Below are 14,684 nucleotides of genomic sequence, written 5' to 3' on the forward strand. Positions count from 1 at the left end.
CCTACAGCAAATGGGATACACACACAACACACCCCCCAGAGTGACACTGAGTCCATGTTGCAACCATGAGGCTCCTGCCATAAACCATGAACCATGTGTTTAAAGTATCATTGAACTAAATGTCTCATCACCATGTAATTCTTTCATCATTATTCTGGAAAGATTTCCATGAATTATAGTCCAAAACTCATTTCTGTAGCTCAAAAGGAAGCTGAGATATGTTTGATCAGTTCTGAGGTAAATATCCACCACGTGACAATACTGCCATGTAGGGACCATTCTGCATCCATTATCCTCTAGGGAATGAAACAATCTGGTGCATCACTTTATTATTATTATTTGATGGATGTCATGTCTTTAGCCATTTATTCGTGTGAATAAGAATTGTTATCGTTCTGTTAGTCAGTGTATTCTATGTGTACCGTTAACCTATTATAATATTGTTGTTCCATTTATCCATTCCTAGTAATAGCTATGTAGTTCACGTAGGCTGTTGTTAAATATGAATAGGCCATGGTGGGAGTAGGATACACAACACAAGTAAATCCAAATTAAATGAAACAAAATTAAAATTAGATTTCTCTCTCTCACAATTGAAACAAAGAGAGAGGGAAAAGTCTAAGTGGTGGCAATAACTGTCAAGCCCCCTACACACACCCCTGATACTGTTTGATGCAGTTTCATTTTTTTATTTTTATTTCTTATTAACTTGACCCAGTCGTTAACCTGTGTGTTTCCTTGAATTGGAGATCGAAGATCAATGTCATCGAGAAATCACTGCTTATGATGTGAGATTGATCAAATTAATCAATAGATTCAATAAAGTTGTCCTCCCTGAAGACTGGTGCCCTTTCAACGAGAGCAAATTCAAAATTGTGGTATTCACACTGAAGAGGTCATCATGACCTTGACCTTTGACCACCAAACGTAATCAGTTCCTCCGTGAGTCCAACTGAATGTTTGTGCCAAATTTTAAGTTCTTTTATCTCCCATCAATACAACAGGACCCTACCCAGACCCAGCTTGGGTTCTAGCCAGTTACTAGGATTTAATCATACCGATTTCTCCCATTTGTGCTTATTAACAACTGTTACCATGGAAACCAGAACCACACCCAGCCAGAGATCATTTCACAAACTGACTTTATTTTAAAAACATCCCAAAGTGAATCTAATGTAAACAAACTGCACTTCCTGGCTGAAATAGATTCAGCTCTGAACACCACAAAAGTTAGTGCTCCATCCTCTTTGACCTATTTATAGGTACAAACACATGAAACAAGACAAAACACAAAATCAAATAAAGTCCATCAGAAAACCTGTAAAAAAAAAAAAAAACAACCTGCTCGTCCTGGTTCCGTTTGTTTGTCCAAACCCTGGTTTAGAGGGCAGTTTCACAGTGGCCCCCCCTCAGGAGGTTTTCCCTACAGTCAGGTGTTCAGCTTGCGGATGAGGAGGGTGTTGGGCCCTTTGTTAGTGGCTTTGATGATTTTCCAGGCATCGTGGTGCATGAGGCCCTCTAGAGAGCAGCCGTTGATGGAGAGGACCTCGTCGCCGACTTCGACGAGCCCCGACAGCTCAGCAGCGCCTCCTGGTGTAGAGGAGAACAGCAGTTCATCCACACTTAAAGATATACTTGAGATACAGTCAACTTGCTTTTGATATTATGAAAACCACACAGGGCAAACTACAGAGGAGAGCAACTGTGTTCTAAAAGCTCTGGTTATCATTTTGTTTTTTCCACTGCAGCCTTCACAGTTGACTATGTACATTGTAAATCAGACTGTCGTCGTGGTCACAGATCATTTGACACGTTGGTGTGTCGTCCATTCTGTAAGTAGTAGAGTAGATGCTGTTCTGTCACTGAGACTGTGATGGATGATGAATGATCCTCATGCCTAAAATATTTTGGTTTAGTTTGTGTCTGCATGTGTTTGTTAAACTAAATAATGTTAACACAAGAAAAGGACCCAGAACAATAGTGGAGCCTGAGGTCCAGGGGCCCGTTGCACAAAGCACCTTAAGTTTTCTACTTTAGTACAACAATAAAGGTTTAATTTCCCCTTAGCTCCGGGAGTCACTTAAGGGTGTTGCACAAAATCTCATTTAAGGCTTAGTTAAGAAAAGTTATTTACAGCAGTGAAAGAGATTTTACAGCAGTAAAATTCTACTGTTTCCATGGAAACTTTTGTTTGCTGGCATTATCTTGTGGGAAGCCAGTGTGAGGATGGGAGGATGCCAGGATGCGATAGCAGTGAGCTGCTTTCACATCCTCCTGTTGTTTTGACAGAAACTTCACAGTGTTCAGCAGACGGTCAGAGTTTAAACTCTGTGAGTGACCCAGCACACTGCTGATCTGTGGACGTGAAACACCTCCACCATAACTGACCAGAAAGATCATGTGACATAAAACTGTAGAGCTCGTCAAGCTGTGGAAAAAGAGTGATCCAAATCTTGACAGTTTGACAAATCATGAACTGAATGCAGGTCAAACATGTGATTTAAAATCAGTTCTTCATTTCCATTAGGTGCTACTAACAGGTCAGATGGTTCTGTATTTACAAACTTCACAACTGAGACAATTTACTGTCTAGTGTAACTCTTAAAAGAAATTACTTTTTCTAATGTTTAGGATGCAGTTCATATTTCTTTTACTAATACAAATGATTTCATTCACAGTTGTAAGGCATTTTATTCCTACTTCCACCTTTTACAGTAAATAATTTGGCTTTCAACATGTTTCAGTTCTCAGCTTTTGCAGCGAATGAACTTCAGCTCCTTCAGTTTAACATTTTGGCATCTAGTTTTTCGAAGCGCTCAACCTCCAGCTTACAAGTTCTGCTTTTAATCTTCAGCCATTGCTTTAGCTTCTTCAGCATTGCTTCAGCAATCTCATTCAGCTCACAGCATTCACACGCATTTCAGCAGGAAATGCATTTTCTAGTTGCAGATCAGCTTCTGTTAGTGCATGTACATGTGTATAGACATGTCTTGCATCATTGTGAGGTCACTTTGTCCAGTCCTCACAGTTTCAAAGAGCTTTTTGATGGACACCTGCAGTGACTGAGGTCAGAGTTAGGATAATTCTCTAAGTAACGTCCTCTGTAGAGATTGAAACGTGTGTGATGGATACGCACCAAGCAGAAGACACATTCATATTTCTTCAGGAATTTTCTAGTTCTGTATATTGTTTGTGCTGCTGATGTTTCTGCTTCCCAACCTTTTTAGACATAGGAACATTATTAATGATGATTGTTAATGCCTGTCATGTTCGTATTGATTTCACTAATTAACAAACTCTCTCTTCTTTTCAGTTTTCTTCTCTGTAATTTGATGTATTTTATTATTTTAAAGGGAGGCCTTCTAACATCTGGTCATTAACTATAGATGAACTATGTTACATTTATGGCTTCTATAAAACAACATCCAGACTGAATTCCACCTCATTAGATAAAGTGATCCACAATCCAGATGGAGGTAAAACACACAGTTACACAATATTTACCTGTAGCCTGTACTTTCAGAGAGACATATAGAGCAATGGTCACCTTCAAAGATGCGTTTGACAATTAGAGGCCGGTCTCCGTGGCTTGAGGACTTCCCCCCCTCCAGACTGAAGCCCAGCCCAGCAGAAGTCTTGTGGAGCTCCACCGTTAAAGCACAATCTGGACCGACATCCACCACTGAGAGACATTCAACGCCCAGAGTTATAATCTCAACATATGTAGTTTATGAAGTATACAACCGCAACGTTACAGAACAGGGTCATGTTAAAGGAGAAAGGTAAAGGTAAATAAGGTTAAAGCATTAAACATGTTGCTGTGGGGAATGACCGACTTCACCATAATGAAGACCAACAGGTGAACCTATAGATGTAAGACCAGGTCTCACCTGCTCCAGCTTCCATAGGCGTCTTCCTGGCAGAACGTAAACTCTTCAGCTGGCTGACCAGGTCCTGTCTGTCCGAGACACTTGGTCCGCCGTCCTTGTCTCTCCTAATGACGACTAAGGCCTGGTTGGACAGTCTGGCCTGATGGAGGCAGGACACGGCCTCTCCGTGGGTTTTTCCCTCTAGACTCGTTGCATTTATGGATAAAATGCTGTCTCCTCTCTGGATTGTGCCTTCGAGGCTCGCTGCACCTTTGGTGAAGACCCGATGGACCTGGACACAAAGTGTTACAGTATAACCACCTGCTGCAAAGAGCTGTTAAAACATCACCAACCTCTACATTTGTTCTTCTTTATCATTCATTCTTTAATTATGTTTATTATAAAATCATAGTCAGTCATAGTCAGTCTATCTCTGTAGAGTCTACATGTATTGCTGTCAAGCATGAGCTTCATCTGAAGAATTATAACATTGAGACTCTGTCATGAAATCCATGTCATTGCTATAAGAAATGTAGAATCTCAATCACCATTTCCTCTTTGCAAAATCACTTTAAGAAACTGATAAAACATGTGCAGCATTTCGCTGCAGACGTCGAAGGACCTGAGCCTCCTGAAGATAAAGAGCCGGCTCTGCCTCTTCAGGTAGATGGCATCTGTGTTCAGGTACCAGTCCAGGTTAGTGTGCACTAGTGCAGACCAATAGATTGTAATTTCATCGTGATGGCGATATGAACATGTGCAGTAAACATATAGCAAAAGCCTGACTGAAACACAATGAATTAAAAAAAAAAAGTTTATTTACACACTCCATGCAGGTTTGTGAGCATTTACCTACTGTACTCACAGTTATTGTCTTCTGCTCCAGGTCAATGCCACCTGCAACACTGAAACCAAGTCCTGATCCCTCCTCTTTACTCAGGATCACAAGGTGAGTGTCGTCCTTCACCTGCAGAGTTCACACACACAATAAATGTGACACAGGTATTCACACAGACAGTCACTAGTAATAAAATAGAAATGAGTGTGTTAGATATTAAATCACATGTGTCAGCAGTTCTGTGGTGTTACCTCAGAAAGCTCCCTGGTGTCCTGGAGCAGAGCCAACACGTGTGACTTAGCCGTCAGGGAGAACAGCAACGTCTGCAGTTTACATTGACTCAGAGGGGAAGACTCCAGCTCCTTTAAACTGAGGACAGAAGGAGTCACAGTGGCTCCTGTTACTGGATTTACTACCATGAAAACACTAACATGATTAGAGTAGAAATCAGTACAATGAAATGAGGTACAGTTTTTATAGTCTAGTTGACATGAGTGAAATATGTTCTACAATAATACAGCTTAGTTTCTCACTAATCTCATACTACACAGATGTTACTGGACACCAACACAGATAACGTTATGATTTGGGTTGTTTCATGGTTCACCCATTATGGTGTGGACGGTACCTAATGTTATGGTTTTGTTAACCACGGTTTGTTAACCATGGTGCCTCCACACTGGTGACAGCCAGAGACATATTGTTGGGTTGTCTGTCCATCCATCCTATTCTTGTGGACACAGTATCGGACCTTGACAGAACTTCACAAGGACTCAAGGATGAACTGATTAGATTTTTGGGGTCAAAGGTCAAAAGACAAGGGTGTGGTGACCTCACAAATCACAGCAATGGCCTTGTGAACGCAATATCTCTGTACAACCTTGAGGACATTTCTTCAAATATGGTACAAACATTCATTTGGACTCAGGCCATTACTCAAGACTTCAAACAGCATTTATGAGATGATATTATGATCAATTTCACACAAATAATTAATATCTTATATAATTCTGGATAAACAGGGAGGTAACGTGAAACTAGTCTGAGTGGCAGAGTCATACAGCCGGAAGGTTGTAATTCTAGTTTGAATGTTCTTTGGTTCGTCTTGACATGGTGTCAACATTGAAGCCGGCCAAGGCTTTCATCAACTCCTCTGCCAAGGACGATGACATCATCAAGATAGATCAATAATGTTTCCCACTGAAGTCATCTGAGGATGAGTTCCATCGCCATGTGGGTGATGAATGCAGTGTTTTCACGGTCCTTGTCATCCACTGCTATCTGTTCAAGTAGTGGTAATCTACACACCACTGCACGCCTCCATCCGTCTTGCATACAAAGATGACCCACTCTGATGACGGTGTACTGACACCATGGCTTGAAGATGCGTTTCCTCTGCACTTTGGAATCCGAGAGGTGTTCTTCTCCCTGGTCGGCGCACAGGCTTGTCCTGTGTCAATATTGTGTGTGACAGCAGACAGGTAACCCAGGTCAGAGTCACCATTGGCGAACAAGGATTGAGTTGAACATGATAGCTTTTCAGGATAAGCTTCAACAAAGAGCCCAAGGCATGCTCTTTTTGGCAGGGCTGCTTTGCTGGTTGAGAGGTTGCATAACTGGACTGGCACCCGCTTCTCCATGGTGGTAGCAACAATTCTGGAGGCTACAGCTTCTGTGATTTTCAAAGGCTCTAGCACAGCTGGAACCCCTGGCCTGGGGTCCTCCACTTCGCCTCACACAACACATTCTGAAGTTGTTGGTATAGTGGTGGTCTCTTCTAGGATCACTCTATCAATGCAATAGTCTGATCCATCCCCTCTTACTATTCTGGAGGGCACAAGTTCATTTCCAAAGAAAACTTTGCCACGGGTGTGGATGACAACATCATGAGACTTCATTAGTTCTAATCCAAGGAGGACAGGTTCACGTATGGGAGCTGCGTGTAAACATAGGCCACCTGAGGATGATTCAACTCAGTCTCTAATAGCAGAGGAAGTTGTTGTTGCTTTAACTTGCTGGCATTCTGCATGTGTAGACTGGAAATGTTCATACTGTATGAACAAGGGTCCTGAGTCCTGCGAGAGGTAGCAGTGAAGTCGTCACATGTGTCTTCATCATCAGCCCAAGAAATACGCCTCCCTCTGTTCTTTATTTCAGTTTAGCGTAATACAGTAGCTTTGTAGTTATGTTCATGAGCCTCCACACACTTTTGAGCCTCTGCGACAGAGCATTTATCTCGGTTCATTACTTCGTAGGCCACTCTTTGATTTCTTAGGTCTTTAAGGAAGGTATCAGTTGCCAGTTGATCCTGCAGCTGGTCTCCATGGATCGATATGCCAGTGTGATGAGGTGTCGCACCTCTTCTGCAAATTCAGCTGATCTCTCTACCTTGTTGAAGTTCTCCCAACTTCCTCCTTACTGTGGTAGGGGGGGGTCCCTTTTTCCAAAGCTCTGGGTGAGCTGCTCTACTAAGAGGCCATGATCCTCCCTTGTATGCTCTGGCAGTGAGTGGACATACTGTATTGCAGCTCCTCTTAAGCACTCGGGCAGCCTGTCCACTCATTCTGCAGCTCTCCATCCATACTTCCTGACCTGATGCTCAAATGGCAACAAGAAAGAGTCCCAGTCATCATTTGTGTCAAATGTGGCAAGTTTAGGTCGAGGTACTTCCTGCAGAGTGTGCTGATTGTTGTGGCCTGAGCTATTTAGCCTCTGGTCATCGTGGTGGGGAAACAAGCGTTGGGTTTTTCATGCCCGTAGTCCGTAGTGTCTCTCTGCCTGCTGTCAGGTTCAGGGTTGACATTCCTCATGTTTGGGCCAGAGTTGCAAGCCTGTTAATTGATTAGATTCAGCTCAGCTGCAAAGGGGCCATGACCACTGTCTCTTGGTCTTACTTTTCATTTTCTTGTTCTCATTTATGTAATTATTTCTTTTCTTTTCTCTTTTTTTATTTTATTTTCTATTTATTTGTTTAGTTGCCTGTTGCACTTATTTCATCTTTTGCAAGCAATGTTTTTTATGCATCAGTCTTTACTTTAAGGACCTGTTACTGTTATTATCAGAGTATTGTGCTTACTGTAGTAAGTCCTGCTGGTGCGCTGCGCCACTAAATGGGCGAGTGCAATCTTGCTCGGTGATTAGTTCACATTAACAGTCTTCTATGCTGGGAACCACGGCTAGCAACCAGCAAGTGTTGAAACATGAAGCTTCTGAATCCGGTCAGCTGGGTAGCTAGCTTGGATAATTGTTTTTTTGTCAGGTGGATGTAAGTTTTGGATATCCCACTTCTGACACCAGTTGTCGTGCTTTGACCCCTTGAAGTAAACTAGGCTACTTCACCTGGACGTGCATGGGTGAAAACACTTTGCACGACAGGGAATCTTACATTTATGAACTTTAATTCACTTCGGCAGATGAGTAGAGAACATACAGCAGTACATACATACATACAGTACATCAGTGATCTAGGTAGTTAAGCTGGGTTGTGAACTCTATAGCCACAAAACAGCAAGCAAGCGTTGTTCACGTGTGATTGCGTCATGCTCACTAACCAATCAGTATGCCATAATATAAAAAAAAAATAAAAAAAACAAGTAACACATAAGGAAAGAGGGGGCAATCTATAACTGCCTTACAATATGAGCAGAACCATCTGAATGATTACCACCTCATGGTTGTCTACCTCCACCACTCAGACTAGTTTCAAGTTACATCTCTGTTAATCCAGAATTATATAAAAAATTAACCACTTGTGTGAAATTTTGTCATAATTAATGTGTTAAGTCTTGAGTAATGGCCAAAAAGTGATTTATGAGGTCACACTGCCCTTGACCTTTGACCTTTGACCACCAAAATCTAATCAGTTTGTCCATGAGTCCCTGTGGACATTTGTAACAAATGTGAAGGGATTCCCTTGTGGAGTTCTCTAGATACTGCGTTCAAAAGGCCAAAACCGCATTTTGTGATGTCATCATGACCTTGACCTTTGACCGCCAAAATCTTATCAGTTCATCCTTGAGTCCCAGTAAACATTTGTACCAAATTTAAACAAGTTCTTTGAAGGCGTTACGGAGATTTTGCATTCACAAGGCCAAAACTGCATTTTGTGAGGTCACTTTTGACCACTAAAATCTAATCAGTCCGACCTTGATTCCAATTGGACAGCTGTGCAAGATTTGTTCGGTCAAGGCATTACTGAGATATCACATTCATGAGAAAGGGATGGACAGACAAACAACGCAAAATCAATATGCCTCCGGCTCTGGCTCTCACCTGTGTGGTGCCATTTGACACCCCCTTCTGTTGATTGTGACTAACTGCTTTGTGTTGCGTTGCTAAATGAGTGGGTTTCAGAGCCTGATGTTTCAGGGAGAGAAAGGGTCAGAGGTGACAGCAACAATGATCCTGTCTGCATTTCTGTTTTAATCTGCAATCTCACCACTAGATGTCACTGAATCCTGCACACTGTTCCAGTTATACTCACAGAATGTGATCTGGGGTTGATTAACAGATTGTAATAAGATGCATTCTAAAGCTTTGTGCTGTTGCACAGCTGATACGAAACTCATTTTCAACTCCTACTCACAGTGGCTTCAATGGATAGAAAAGATTCAAAATCAGCTGTTTTTAATTGAACTCCTCACCTGATGGACCAGCCAGGCTGTGGTCCATGGGTCTCTGGGGTTTCCTGAGGAGTCTCTTCAGAAGGTCCAGGATCACGTTGGCACACCCTGATCACATCCACATCTGTCGGGGCTGCAGAGAGAGGGGAGCTCTCAGTCTCTGTGGGCTGGATGCTGACCTCAGTTTTTTCCACTGCTGTACCCTGTCCTTTGGTAAAGTCCTCTGTGCATAGCTTCTCGAGCTCAGGCATACTGAGAGCCCTGAGCTGCTGCAGCCTGCTGCGGGGAAGTCTGCCATGTTTCCTCCGCAGCACTGGAGGGGTCTGTGGTGTAAATCCATCTGGAGCTTTGGGAGCCTCAGCCTTAGGATCGTCCTCCAACAGGGGAGCTGTGTTACAGTGTGTATGTGGAAAGTCAAGGTTCATCAGTGTAATGTTCGAGGGGGGTTTACCAAGAGGAGGAGAGCAGGGTGTGGTCGCTATCAGAGTCTCCACATAAGAACTAAAACTTCTCTGCCGTGCGCGACAGTCAACAGAATTCACCAAGTCCATATAACCAGCGATCCTCTGGTTCAGTGAGGATCTGTACGTCAGGGCGTGAGACTGAATGTCACTGCTTTTAGCTACAGGCCGGTCAAAGTTAGCCAGGTTCTCAAAGGACTTTATCTTATGTCGGACAGAGAAGGGATTATAGCCTGCAGACACTGCAGCGTCTGTTGAGAAGCTTCGTCTCTCCATCGTCTTTATGTAGAGTCTGGATGTGCTGGACTTCAGGGTCTCACCTGTCTCCACAGCAGTACTAGGCTTTGAGGGTTTTGTGGTTGAGTGCGCTTCTTTAGTAGAACACAGTGAGTTCAAGTCTGTGTTACGGACCACAGCGTTTGTTTTCTCTACAGTGGAAACAGCAGCAGAAAGAACAGGTGCTGATCTCACCTCTGTTCCTCTCTGAGTGGGTTTAGAGCCTGAATTTACTGTTTCACTGTTAGCCACAACTGGTGATGATGAACCAGATAAAGAAGACAGCTGAACCTCTATAAATGTTCTCTGAGTGGGAGGTTGGTGAGACTGGCCCTGAGATCTGGAACCTACATGGACGCTCTTCTCCATGGTCAGTTGTACATCTCTGTGCTCAGATTTAACCTGCCTTCTCTCGCTTACTCTGGGCAAAGCAAGGCAGCTGTTCACATCAGGCTGGTTACTGGTCCTCAAACAGCTGGATCTGGTTGTCACTGGTGGTAATTGTGTTGTCTGGTTCAAGGCAGCGTCGATGTTTGAAGGAGCTGGGCTTGGTTTTTGGAGCGGCTCCTCCTGTGACTTGTTCTTACTCTTGATACTCAGGCCTTTCAGTTTGGGAGCAGCTGTTTTTGGACTGATTTGCGATTCAGATGGAAGTTTTAAGATGCTGCTCCACACAGGACTGTCTGGGATATCAAGCAGCTTCAGGCCAGAGGTATTCTTCAGTGAGGAGCTAGTCTGGGTGTTCAAATTAGTTCTACCTGTCAGGACTTTCTCTTTGTTTATCACTGTTGCTGAGACTTTTGTATCTGATCTGCTGAGGCTTGAACCATAGGTCTCTGATACCACTGAAGGTGACAGGGTTTTTTTTATATTTAACTTTTTCAGTAATTCTGAGGTCAGGGAGGAATCTGCTTCCTGTGTGAGACTTTCGGTCTCTGGTGGGGAGGGGCTTAAGCTACCAGGACAAGATGCCACACATTCTCTAGCTTTGTCGCAGGGTTCAATAGCACCATTAACAAAGCACTCTGTAGAGGACACAGGTATTGGACTATTGGAGAACCGGCATGGTTGCTCTTTGTCTCTCACTGAGACATCAGAGTCACCCCGCCTCACATCGAAGGTCTGATCCAGCTCTGTATCCTGACTGCTTGCAGGCTGAACAGGTGAAGACCTGTTTGGCGAGTGTCCATCAGCAGCAGGTCTCTGGGCATCACAGCAACAAAACTCCACTTCTTCCTCATCTGAGGAGGGCTCATGAATACCACCACCTCTTTCAGCGTTCTTATTGGCCACTACACTACTGTCAGTGGTGGACTCACTGTTTGAATCGCTGTCTTCTCCTGTGGGGTACATGTGTTTAGAACCAGCGTTCTCTTCTGGTTGGTTCTCATGTGTTGTCTCCACAGGGAAGACATGTGTTGTCTCCACAGGGAGGACAACACATTTCTCATCTCCTGTATCTAAGACGGAGCTGTCCAGGAGACTAGTCTGGACTGGAAACTGAATCCCAGCCGCCTCAGACAGGGGTACAGCATGTTGGCTTGATACATGCTCATTGGATAATATTTCCTTGGGGGGTTTGGTGTGTGTGTTTGTGTCACTGCAGAGGCTCACTTCTAATAAAATATCATCTATGTTGGTGATGGGTAATTGGAAGTCATGGTCTGTTTGGGTTGTGTGGTTTGGGACTATCACTTCATCAGACAGCGCCTGAACAGATGTTGCCGGGTTCAGTTTGACGGCTCCATCACTGCTCCCTGATGACATCATTAGATTGGACAGTCGATCTACAGCTGGAGGCAGAAATGAAAGGTAAGCACTTCAGTCACAACTGGTTGAGGAGTTAATGTTGTGTTAATAATAGTAAAATAAATTCTACTTTATCTTGCAGCACAGAGGTTACATACATTTCATGCCATAGAATACAATAATACAAGAAGAATAATCGGGGTTACAAAATGATATTCATAGATCAGGACAACAACAATCTGAACAACAGTGTTCTCTAGATGTGTACACATCTAGAGAAATGAATTAAGTGGTTTAGGTTCATAATTTCAAGTTTATTCAGATGCTAAAGATTTTTAAAGGTCCCATATTTTACTCTTCTCCAGTGTTTCATTCTAAGTCTTGATCAATAAGAAGATATATTTGTGGTTTTAAGAACCAAAAACCATCTCAGTGTAATTTTACATCTCCTCTCTCAGGCTTCTCTCTGGAGCTCTAGTAACAACAGGTCTGTGAGCCAATCAGAAGAGAGGAGACACAGAGCCTCTCTTCTGATTGGCTGACTGTTTTCTGAGTGATCCAATAAAAATAATTATTTCAGGTAAACACTCAGAGAAACCAAATCCTGCAAGGTTGGATGGTGGCTTCAGGTGGGTGGGGCTTGGGGCATGGCTGAGAGCAATGACTGCTTTGTTGTGACATCACAAAGTTACAGAAGTCCCGATGGCTCATTTTAAGGCTCAATTTCTGAATACAGGCTGTGTGCATTTCTCTGTGGACTGAGCACTTTGATACTTTCACAGTATTAATATAGAACATAGACCTGCTTGATAATACAAAAATATGTGGAAATCTACCTTTATTTAATATGGGACCTTTAACTGGAGACATTGCTGTGGTTCTTCAGGAAGTCACCTGAGTACTTCTTCTACTGCCGTTTCTCATGCTACAGATTGAACTGGGGAAGACAGAGGAGTAATAAATCTAGACTGTAGAAAAGTCAGAGGAGTGATTTTCTTTTTCGGTAGCACTTTACAATAAGACTACCCTAGGATGTAAAGGATTTATAAATGCTTTATAGTTCGGTTATCAATTTGGTCATTAACACTTTATAAATCACAAATTATTAATTATAATTATAAACAAATTATAACACAGTCTTCAAATCATTATACTTTATTATTATTATTATTATTAGTGTGAATGCCATGTTATTTGAAACTTTATGTTTTATTATTCTTTTTCTTCCACCCATATACAGCATCTAACTACTCCTTCATACTTTTTCCCCACAGAAACCATTCAACTATCAAAACGTTCAGCTCCTTCAGCAAATTTATGCTTGTATACAACTTTTTTACTATTTATGATTTTAAAAACATTAAGCTTTTTCTGCTACTTTTTTACTATTCAAATGAATGGAGAGACTGTTCAAATCCTTGAAAACTTCAGCCTCTTTCAACTACTTCAGCAGACTTTCAATTACAGACTTTATTCGAACTTTAAAATGTTCACAAGACCTTTAACTATTAAGCTTGTATTGAACTTTTTGATATCTTCTACAGTTTTTGATTTGTCACAATTTTAGTTTTATGCTTTTTTCTGATCATTTTTGAATTTATAATGGGTGTGTATTGCGCAGAATGTTCAGGGCTAGAGTGGAAGAAGCTCTCAAACTCATCTGAAAAAATGATGCGTAATTTGTCCTTGTGGCCACATATTTCAATCTTCCCACGTAATTTCTTCCCAGTTTGTAGACAAATTTGTCCTGTTCCATAGAAAGTGTCTACCTAAGCACAGAGAGTGATGGTAGTACCCTCCAACTCTCACATAAACTGCAATACAAATTCAGGAGCAGATTTTCTGAGAAAAGCAGAACTGACACTTTTTTGTAACTCGCTCCTGTTTCCACATCTTTCCTAAGAAACCCTAAACCACACAGACATGTTCAGGAGAGTCTTGTGGCACTGATTGTGTGATCATTTTGCTGATATTATGTACAGTTTTTGAATTTATAATGGGTATCTATGGGAGGAGGTAAGAGGGGATGACATTACAGCTAGAGTGGGAGAAGGGGTTAAACTGGTTTTAAAATCTCTGTTTAATTTGTCCTCACAGGCACAGAATTCACTGCTCAGACAAAGTTTTTTGACCAGAACCAAGACAAATCTGTCTTCTTTCAGAAAATTTTTGTCCCCAACCCATTTTTGGCGCCACTGACAAATATTTTATATCACCGTGGTCAGCAGAGTCTAATCTCTCAGAAAATATATACCTTTATACTACTATATTTTACTAGGAAGCCTGAGTTTGAGAGGTATATTTCAGCTGAATCCCTGTCTCACTCAGTACAGTAAATAAGCAGTCAAAATCACCATGGCAACCTCTGAGTGCAGGGCGTGGGGGTAGGGGGCACACAGCTGTTTCAAATCAGTTGATTAGAGACTGTCTGCCGTATTTATCAACCATTTTACTGACATTTCTGTCAAAGTCCAGCTACAGACTGCTCCAACACGAAGACAGGTAGTTTCAGTTTGTCATTCTAGCTGATTCTATACAGACAGGAACGCAGGCAGATAAAGGGTCCCACTTCTCGTCTTTTGCAGCTAATGGACTTCATCTTTCAGCTCCTCCAGTTTAATATTTCAGCATCTAACTTTTCAAAGCACCGTACTTCAGTTAATATGAGCTGCTGTTTCACCCATTTTACCATTGCTTCAGAAATCTCATTCAGATTTGATCTTTGAAGTTTGGTTGTACATTACAGTGTACATGAAAGGATGTGAACTAAATTAATTATTATTGTTATTATTATCAATCCTTAAGGGATAAATAAAGTATCTATCTATCTATCTATTTCTTCTTTAGGTATTTTTCAGCCGTTCCAGGC

At 42.1% G+C, this 14,684-nt stretch overlaps 1 protein-coding gene across 3 annotated transcripts in view; it reads right to left on the reverse strand.

The window, feature by feature from the left end:
- Positions 1-1,125: 1,125 nt before the first annotated feature.
- The window catches only part of pdzd2 (PDZ domain containing 2), a 67,770-nt gene continuing 54,211 nt past the window's right edge, over positions 1,126-14,684 (reverse strand). For all 3 annotated transcript variants that reach the window (XM_087171601.1, XM_087171600.1, XM_023397628.2), the window contains exons 21-26: positions 9,351-11,859; positions 4,959-5,076; positions 4,735-4,836; positions 3,891-4,161; positions 3,548-3,682; positions 1,126-1,590 (exon numbers count right to left, since the gene is read on the reverse strand). In XM_087171601.1, coding sequence (XP_087027727.1) covers positions 1,430-1,590; positions 3,548-3,682; positions 3,891-4,161; positions 4,735-4,836; positions 4,959-5,076; positions 9,351-11,859 — 3,296 coding nt within the window. In that variant the 3' untranslated portion in view covers positions 1,126-1,429. The remainder of the gene's footprint in view (positions 1,591-3,547; positions 3,683-3,890; positions 4,162-4,734; positions 4,837-4,958; positions 5,077-9,350; positions 11,860-14,684) is intronic.

Source organism: Seriola lalandi, unplaced genomic scaffold (assembly GCF_002814215.2).
Source record: "Seriola lalandi dorsalis isolate HSWRI2012SDOR001 ecotype SW California unplaced genomic scaffold, Sedor1 jcf7180002054883, whole genome shotgun sequence".
In the NCBI taxonomy this organism is placed as follows: Eukaryota; Metazoa; Chordata; class Actinopteri; order Carangiformes; family Carangidae; genus Seriola; species Seriola lalandi.